The sequence below is a fragment of the Temnothorax curvispinosus genome, unplaced genomic scaffold (assembly GCF_003070985.1).
Source record: "Temnothorax curvispinosus isolate PA1 unplaced genomic scaffold, ASM307098v1 QBEX01010700.1, whole genome shotgun sequence".
Lineage (NCBI taxonomy): Eukaryota > Metazoa > Arthropoda > Insecta > Hymenoptera > Formicidae > Temnothorax > Temnothorax curvispinosus.
In genome coordinates, this window is record NW_020220480.1 from 64,898 (window position 1) to 73,971 (window position 9,074).

Consider the following 9,074-nt stretch of genomic DNA (forward strand, 5'->3'; position numbering starts at 1 on the left):
GACATATCCAAACTATAACAGTTAAGTGTCTAATTCGCACGCCTTATCCCTGACGGGATAAAGCTCGTCAATAGGTAATCTCGAAAAAAATTTTTTTTACCATCACAAAGCTTTCTCTATGAGGAAGCAAAAAGATATAAAATCTTTAAATTAGGCGCGTTCAGCAGACCAAGACGCTCAGTAGCAGTCGAACGTGATTGGCTCTTACTTTTAGAACCAACCAATCAACGCAGAGTGTTGATAAGACGAACTCAACAGTTGTGTCTGCTGAACGCAGCCATTGTAGATTCTGCATAAGAGTATACGCCAATCATATTCAGGAATTTTATAACACAGTTGCAAAGTAGCCAATCACGTTTGTTCTGCTGAACAACGCGCCCTATGTTACAGCTGTTTCGGAATAAATTAGTTAGGTTAGGTTTGATTAGCGGTCGGAAACCGTCTTAACCTAACAAATATTTTTATGATCGTTTACAGCACCGTCGAATAATAAAATATCTCGACTCGAATACACGTGATTGCTGTGAATTAAAAGAAAATTTATTAAGTCAAATTTGGGAAAATATATCGCATAAATCAATACAATATTTTTTCTAATCATGAGATTCAGTAATAGAAGTTTACTCAGAATGTCATACATTTCAAAAAGGAATGAGTTTCGAAAGATTCTCATGATGAACCTGGGTTTAACTTCGACCGAAGTGGACAAATTTCTCGATATGAAGAAAAGTACCATTGATATTCCCTGTCATCGAGTATTAAAAAATTGTCAGATATTTCAGGTGGGTATACAAATATAATTTTAAATACAATCTGTTTTTTCCCTAAGTCAAGTATAATATATGGATGACCAAATGACTTGATATTTTTTACATTATTTGTGATATAATTTAATAGAATCGAGGGATCAACAAAGAATTGCTAACTAACGCTGTAATTAGTTGGAACTGTTTACCTGACTCGTTATAGACTCACTCATTTTTGAAGAAATATATTTTCAAAAATTTCCCTTTTAGAATCTCTCTCTCTCTCTCTCTCTACTTTTCTAAATTTTTAGTTTTTTTTCTACTTTTTACGCAGTCTTTAGTTAAAATACAATCTTTTCTGAAATGAATGATGTAATCTTTTTTTTTTTTTTACAATATACAATATTTTTATTTATTTACTCCAGAAATATAATGTCAATGTGGAATCTCTGGAAAAGCTCCACTATTGTCTGAAACTGCTTGACTATAAGTTAGAGCATAGAATTAATGTACTCAAAGATGTAGGAGTGCCAGTTATAAATACGCATCTACTAAACAAGTAAGTATACAATCGACAGAATTATTTATGTTCTGTAAAACGAATAAGTTTCTTTCAATAATTTTTAAAATTCCAGAACAGTCTATCATTTGAACACAAAAGTGTCCAAGTTCAAAGAGAAGACTGATATACCAGCCAAGCAAAACATTGCTGCAAATATATTCGGTGGTAAAGTTCCTAAAGATATTTCTCAGTTGGAATTGAGTGAGGAATTGACACTCCGGCAATACTATCAAAAGTGTCTACTGTATTGCAAAACTCGGGTATTCAATCTGCCATATTTGGACGATAAAATATTATTGCACAGTTATATGAAAATAAAGAGCATAAGCATGATTGCGGAGACGCTGAAAGTACTCAGGCTTGATCTTCATTATGACGACGAAATGGTAAATACAGCTTTAATATTAAAATTTATGTGAATTTCTTTATGAAAATTTTCCTGATCAGTTTAAAGGAGTTGAAAGCGAATTTTCGTTCAATTTCTCAAGTCTGCTTTGAATTATTTCTTCGATTTGAATTTCTAATCTTAATCGAGTCTTAGTATTTCTAAGTTTTTGCTGATTTTATAAAATATATTTACATAAGTTTATTGTTCAAACAGATAAGAAAGGATCCCTCGGTCATCGTCGCTTCCGCCGATAACATCAGGTCGCTGTTGAATAGTTTTACGGACATCTTAGACATCCCAGTTGTAACATTCTTGAGAAAATACCCCTATATACTTTTACAAGATGTGGATAATATTAAACGATTGTTGATGTTGTTTCAACAGTATGAAATACCGGATAAATACGTAAAAAATTATATGAAAGTTTTTTTGATAAGTAATGAAGCCTTCCACAAGCGAATAGAGATTTTAAAACGTCACCCAGACCTGAACATGTGGTACAAGCATCCGCGAATGTTGCAACTTATATGCCAAATAGAGAAAACAAAGTATCGTGTGGACTATATTGACATAATGGATTCTTTAAAATGGGCTCATCCACAATCGTTCCTGTCTACAGCAGCAGCAGTGGACAAGTAAGAGTTTGTAAAATATTTTGCAAATATAGTGGGACATTGAAGGACTCTCTATGTGGTTTCATATATTTTAATATTATTGTATATATGTATATTTTTTTAATTTTATTTTTTTAGATCTATACAAGCCGGCATAGTTTCAGCCAAACATAATTTAAGACATGTGTTAATAAAGGAATTGGGAGTGGACGAGGTCGATTTGCTAATGAGACATCAACATTGGAAAACGGCTACGTTTGTTGATATCGTGCAGATGTTAAAATATCTAAAGAAGCATTTTACGATAAACGAGATACGCCCGAATATACACATCGTACTTTATAAACAGTAATCTACTTAATAATAGAATTATTATTTAAATTAGACATAATTTAGAATATTCAACAAAGAGAGTAATAGTATAAATTATGAATTCTGTTTTCCTATTTTTGGTTTTGTCAATCTTCGAGCTTTTTTTATTTTATTTTATTTATTTTGTTATACTGTAGTATTAGAATAGAGATGACTGATCAAATCTCCTGTTTCTTTTCAGATCCAGAGTGAAAAAAGTACTGGCTGACTTGAAACGACAGTATTCTCAGAGTACGGAGTACTCGTTTACTAATAGCCAGTATCTCGCATTGTGCCTGTATATGCTAGAGAAAAATAATCATTTCACAGGCGATGGTGTGTGGAGCAATGAGCAGATCGCGAAGCAACAATCTTCGGAAAAACAAAATTCCGTGAAGAAATCTGATAGTAATGTGAATATTGTGAAAAATAATCTGAGAATAGAAGATAATGATGATATTGATCATAATGATGTAGACAATGTACACAGTAACAATATGTGTAATGTAAACAGTTGAAACAACATACATAATGTACATATTGTACATAAACGTTTTTACTTGTATAGAATATCTTACAGCAAGTCACGTTATAGAAAACAAAGTTTGCATATTTATAACTTATACAACGTATGTAAAAGTGGGATGAAAAAATACAGTAATATGTTTCAACCAAAAGCTACGAAATGGAAGATCAAGCGAAGAATACCTATCGAGTTCGTTGATTCTCGTTTTTTTTTTTTTACAAATTATCTTCGCGTACTTTGCGCATAAAATTCAAATACTGCGGTGCGGAGATGAGATTATATCAATTTTGCGTCGTTCTTCATTTATTACAAATTATTTTTATACAGAAACTGAATATTGCAAGATATATAAAGCGAGATTATTTCGATTACTCTCTTCTAACGCAAAGGCACTGCGCATAAGGCATTAATTATTCAAGGCACGGAAAGTTGTCTCGATTATATTACAAATCTAATCATATATTTGGTTCATTCTCTCTTTCTCTCTCTCTCTCTCTCTCTCTCTCTCTCATTAGATTCAGAAAAATTCATATTTTTCCGAAATGGGGTAATTATTAATAGCATAACATAAGAATTATTTTCATATTTTTTATCCTTATCAACCAAGAAGCGTTTTCGGATGCGAATGAAGTATAGTCATCGCGAGATGTCACTCCAAGTGTCTTAATTCTTCGTTTTAGTTTTCCTTCATTTTCCAGGCAAATCTGTTTTCAATCACGCGTTAATCGCGCGGATCGAGACATGAAGTTATTAGAGCGGCGAAAATAGAATCCTTATATAAATATATATATATTCCCTTTCCTTTCGTTAAATAAAATATTTTATATCCTCAGGATATATTTTTACATCCTTTTTTTTCTTCGGCATTATCTCTCGCACATAGATGCTCAATCGACTTTGGGCGACTCAGGCTAAGCTCCGATTAATTTAATCGGAATTAATCTAATCTGATAGTAAAGTTTTCAATTATATAATTAAATATATATATAATTTGTTGTCTCTAATCCCTAATTTTTCTTTTTACGTCAAAACAATAAAAAATTAATAATTCTATTCGTGGTAACAAAATACTATTTGTTAAGTTAATTGCCGATTAAGTTAATCGGAATTTGGCTCGAAATCACTCTCACGCGTAAAGCGACGCGTCACTCGCGATCACTCAAGCAACAAGTACAGAAACATCGCGGCTGTCGCAACGCGAATATTTTCGAGCTCGAGAGCCTAGGACTTATTATTATCCTTTCGAATAAAATCGGAATGCCGCACACCGATCAAGATCTCACCGGTGCTCACGATTTAAATTTTTCAAAAAAATTTATTCCAATCTCTGAATTCTTATAACATCATTAATCCGAGAATGAGCGGTGGGGCTATTTAACACTCTAGTGTCGAAAAAAGGCATAATAATTTTAATGTACTTCTTTCATTTTTTTTAAATATTTCTTTGGTTCCGCTTTACTTTTTTCGGAAAATGTTGAGTAAATCTATATACATATTGTTCTCAAATACTGAAAAATTATAGAACAATCCAAAGTATGCAATATGTAATTAATAACAATTTAATTGGGATGTGAAAGCCCCAGGTGACCGTTCATGCAAAAAAAAAGGCGCCCGTTCTCGGGTTAATAGAGTCGAATTCTGCTCGTTCGCCATCGAGAATTACCGAATGTAAGTAGCGTCGGTGCGAGAGCTCGGTCGAAGTTACGCGATCGAAATTTCAAGTCCAGGATCTAAATACTCCTCGCGCTCGTCGCGAAAAATCGCGGACAGATCTCAAAAGTCGCCTAGAAGAGATCTAGAGCGGAGGAGGCCGCGAGTCAGTTCAGAAAAGGAGGCAGCTGGACGTAGCTCGGCTGGCTGCCGGGCTCGCTCTTGACCATGACCTGATCCTTCATGGCCTGGCGCGCCTGCGGCGAGTGCATGCCGTAGTCCTGCTTCTGATCGTTCGGCGGCGGCGGCTGTTGCTGCTGCTGTTGTTGCTGGCCGTAATCGGCTGCGGCTTGGTCGTGCGCGTACTTGTCCGCGAGGCAGCCGCCGTGCTCGTCCTCGGACATGGAGTTGCCGAGGTGGGTGGGCGGCGAGTGCGTCGTCACCATGGTCTGATAGTCGGCGCGGGTGAGGGGCCCGCCGGACGGCGGCGGGCTGCTGCCGCCACCGGGATTCATGTAGTCCTGATGGACGCGCATGGTGTTGCCGGCGGCGGCCGGCGTGGTGAACAACGCGGCGTCGTGCTGCGTCGGCAGCATGCTCGCGTACGACGAGTACGAGACGCTGCCGTTGTTGGCGAAGCCCGCGGCCGCCGAGTACGGCGAATTGGACGGGTTCAGTAGATTCAGGTGCGGCGCCAGGTCGTAAGCCGCCGGCGAGTATGCCCAGGCGTCCGACGGCGTCGTCGCCGTCGTCGGCGACGCGAACGGGTTCAGGGTGTTGTTGAGCGACGTGAAAGAGCCTGAAAACATAGGAAACGTTCTGATAAATGGAAAGAGAAAACAGAATCTATACAAATCAGCTGTAGAGTTCAAGGGACGTAATATATAGAATATATAATTTTGTAATAATTTATCGTGCGCGAGTGTTGCGTTGGATAGAATGTAAAATATAGTTTCATATCTATAGAAATATATTTTTTCTACACGTGCAGTATATATAGAAAAATAATACAATACATTGGAAGAATATATGTATATAATTTTAAGACATTTTAAATTTAAATCGTATTTTGATCTTATTAATTATTATGTTGATACTTCGAGAAATCTTATATTCCTTTATATATTGGTTTATTTATTAACATCTCTCTGCTCTTTTTCTTTGAAAAGATTCTGTCACGCAGGTTTTGCACACAAAAATGCAAAATTTTACCTGACAGACCGGGGCTGGCGGAACCTGCGGCCATGTAACCGGCGGTCTTGCGCGGTGGTTCTTTCTTTCGCCACTTTGCACGACGATTCTGAAACCACACCTGCACGCGAGTCTCTGATAGCGCGAGCTTCAGCGCAAGTTCGTCGCGCGCGAAGACATCCGGATAAGGGGCTCGTTCGAAGGCTCTTTCCAATTCCTCCAGCTGATAAGCCGTGAAAGTTGTTCTGAAACAAAGAGATCAAATATAAAAATCGAAAATTTCATATATTTAGATATAAATAAACATTAGTTACAAATAAACCGGAAAAAGAGACTTAGATTTAATGTCTATAATATAAATGTAAATTAAAGATGTATTGATATTTTAATAGATTTAAGAGATTTTAATGATAAATTTAAGAGATTTTTATTTTATAAAATGAAATGCTTGAGAGGATATTTAAATATAAGATGAATCACATAGTTTCATCACATGCAAGTACCTTGTCTTTTTCTTCTTGATATTATTGTTGTCAGTCTTCTTTTTCGAGTCCTTCTTGGCTGGCTGCGCCTCGCTGCTGACTGCAAAGTTAATATTTGTTTGTCAATCGAAAAGTTTGAAAAGTTTAGATATGAGATCAGGGAACTGAGTCAGGAGGACAACAGAGGGAGCGCTACAACAGTTTCTGTAGAAAGCGGAAATAAGAAGAAAGATAAGCATAGGGTCGTGTCTCGAAGGGGACACGCTTCATGATTGATGAGAAGAAGACGGAGAAGATAACCGAATCGAGCATCGATTACCTGGCGCGAGCGCATTGATCGGATCGTCCGGCTTCCTCTTGAGCGCGTTGCCAAGCTGCAAACTCTGCTGAAGACTCGTCGAGGTCGGCGTGACGCTGGTGGACGTCGAGGTGGTGACGTCCTGGGTCTGCGGCGGCAGCGGCGCGTACATGCCGGACAACTCGAGCTCCTTTAGCTCTTTCTGCTGCTGCTGTTGCTGCTGCAGGTGATGCTGATGCTGCGACGCGGCCTGATGATGCGGCGACGGGCTGTTGGACGAGTCGAGCTTGTGGAGCTGACCGCCGCCGGTCGGCATCAGGTCGCCGCTTCCGTGATGACCGCCACCACCGTGCAAGCTCAGCATCACCTGGATACTGTGGGCTCCGGTGGTCCCGCCGCGCGTCCCAAAGTCCGAGAAGATCGGATCGTCCCACGAGGGTGCACCGTCCATCTTCTTTGATAATAATTTCTTCCCTTAAACGGGAGACCTCTAAACCGACAAACTCTCTCGAAGGATCGGACGATAGTCCGCGTACTTCAAAGCGTAAAATTTCGACGTTTTTTCTACGAAGTATATCTTTCTTGATCTCAAAGAGATATGTTACTACCGACTCCAAAGACGAGAAACGAGGAAGTTTCTAGGATGTCGGATTCGACTGATCATCAATTATTTGTTAGCTCTCTTTTCTCGCATTAGAGTTTTTACTCTCATTCCGCGTTTCCATCCCACGTCCAGCTCGCACCGTTGTTCGGTTCGGTTAAAAAAAGTCGGATTGTGCGCAATCACCAAGCTTGCGAAACCTCGACTTTCGATTTCCGAATCTTAATCGACTTGGTCCAACGTGCCGGCTGTCACAAATCCAATCCCTCCAATTCGTGAGGGATGTCACAAATCACTTCTGCTTATCTCTTCAACGTGAAGTTTCCCTTTTCGGATCTCCTCCGTCAATTTCACCATCTTCGGGAGTGTCGAGTGACCAACACGGTTAAATTGAAATCCGAGAGCCAACGAGATCGGCCGTCTCACACCTTGGCATACTTAGATCATCGCGAGGCTCTTCCGAGATTCTTTCCGCTTCCCGTCGGTAGAAAAAAAAAGGGAAGAGGATCGGCGCGTCGCCCGATTGCCCGATTGCCCGTAATGGAGCGCGCGCGGCAATTGCGATCAATTGTTGCCTGGGTTATGATTAATTTTGATTAGTTTTAAGCGGCGTTAACTCGCGCGATGCGCCGGCCGATTATTCGCGGCGGACCTTGGAAGAACTGGACCGAATAACCCGACGATCGACGTCTCCCTCGAAAACGAGAGGAACGTCCGTCCTCTCTTCTCTCTATCGGGACACTCTCGCCACTACTCCACGTCCCGAGCCTCTGGCTAATCAGCCGCCACTCACACAGGCTTATATTTTCCGCGTCACGCCGGCCCAGACCGCCCCCATACCCGGGGCCCCGGCCAATCCTGCTTCATGCGGGCGCGGTGATGCTGCCTCTCATGGTCCAGCGCCATCGTTCTCCTCGCTCCACTGTTTCCGCGGGCCCCCGTGGTCAGTGGGCGACTCGTCTCCCCCCCTCCTTTCTCCATTATCTCTCCCCCCCCCCCCCCCCGGTGAACCTGCGGCCAAAAACCGGGCCTCGAAATCGGTGGTGCGCGGACGGGGGTGGAAATGACACGGGGTACGAGCATCCGTGCGAGGGTTACACGCTAGGCGTTCGTGGGAATAGAAATAAGGGAGTCGCTCTCGTTTCGTGGGAAGTAGACGAGTTTCACCCAGTCTCCGCATTGCGTTTAGAGCCTAGGTAATACGTGAGACGGACTCGAGAAATATTAAGATATGGAAAAAAATTCCTTGGATAATGTTTAGAAAATCCGAACAATTTAGAATTGAAGAAATTCGCGTTAACAGCAACTAATCCCTCTTTTCTTCCATTTGCAGTACACGATAAAGCAACCTACGTGACGTTTAAAGAAGCGTATGATTAACAGCTTATTTTCTTACCTTTAATCCATCGTGAATTCCGACGTTCCTCTTCTTTTCCTTGTATCATCTTTCTAATCGCTCAAACTTTTCAGGTGCAGCACAGCGACGTGTATAGTACGTGTAAATCTCCCGTCGATTAGCGTGCCGTCATCAAAATCTTTGCGAGACGAACACTCTCCTTTCCGATTGAACATACAAATATGAATTACCATCATCGAGATGAGAAACATTCGAGACACGTGCAACAATTGACAACTCTTCCGTCCTCGTGTTCCTCTTCACCTTTT

The 9,074-nt window shown here is 40.4% G+C and overlaps 2 protein-coding genes across 2 annotated transcripts; one reads left to right on the plus strand and one right to left on the minus strand.

Annotated features, from left to right (window-relative positions):
• The first annotated feature begins 392 nt into the window (after nucleotides 1-392).
• LOC112460663 (transcription termination factor 5, mitochondrial) lies at nucleotides 393-3,625 on the plus strand. The gene is made up of 6 exons (XM_025025458.1): nucleotides 393-782; nucleotides 1,172-1,305; nucleotides 1,382-1,694; nucleotides 1,910-2,331; nucleotides 2,449-2,658; nucleotides 2,864-3,625. Exons 1-6 carry the CDS (start codon nucleotides 600-602, stop codon nucleotides 3,177-3,179), a joined length of 1,578 nt encoding a protein of 525 aa, XP_024881226.1. The 5' UTR covers nucleotides 393-599; the 3' UTR covers nucleotides 3,180-3,625.
• A 1,049-nt stretch (nucleotides 3,626-4,674) lies between these two features.
• LOC112460664 (retinal homeobox protein Rx2) lies at nucleotides 4,675-8,400 on the minus strand. The gene is made up of 4 exons (XM_025025459.1): nucleotides 6,830-8,400; nucleotides 6,532-6,610; nucleotides 6,050-6,273; nucleotides 4,675-5,636 (listed from the first exon to the last, which is right to left on the minus strand). Exons 1-4 carry the CDS (start codon nucleotides 7,257-7,259, stop codon nucleotides 5,005-5,007), a joined length of 1,365 nt encoding a protein of 454 aa, XP_024881227.1. The 5' UTR covers nucleotides 7,260-8,400; the 3' UTR covers nucleotides 4,675-5,004.
• Nucleotides 8,401-9,074: the final 674 nt, after the last annotated feature.

What these genes read in the sequence shown, in the direction of transcription:
- LOC112460663 (XM_025025458.1), top strand. Translation starts at nt 600, where the DNA reads ATGAGATTCAGTAATAGAAGTTTACTCAGAATGTCATACATTTCAAAA. An exon ending in AATACGCATCTACTAAACAA is followed by an intron (nt 1,306 to 1,381) that starts GTAAGTATACAA and finishes TTAAAATTCCAG; the next exon opens with AACAGTCTATCATTTGAACA. An exon ending in TTCATTATGACGACGAAATG is followed by an intron (nt 1,695 to 1,909) that starts GTAAATACAGCT and finishes TTGTTCAAACAG; the next exon opens with ATAAGAAAGGATCCCTCGGT.
- LOC112460664 (XM_025025459.1), bottom strand. Translation starts at nt 7,259, where the DNA reads ATGGACGGTGCACCCTCGTGGGACGATCCGATCTTCTCGGACTTTGGG. An exon ending in ATCAAGAAGAAAAAGACAAG is followed by an intron (nt 6,274 to 6,531) that starts GTACTTGCATGT and finishes TCTTTGTTTCAG; the next exon opens with AACAACTTTCACGGCTTATC. An exon ending in CGCCAGCCCCGGTCTGTCAG is followed by an intron (nt 5,637 to 6,049) that starts GTAAAATTTTGC and finishes CTATGTTTTCAG; the next exon opens with GCTCTTTCACGTCGCTCAAC.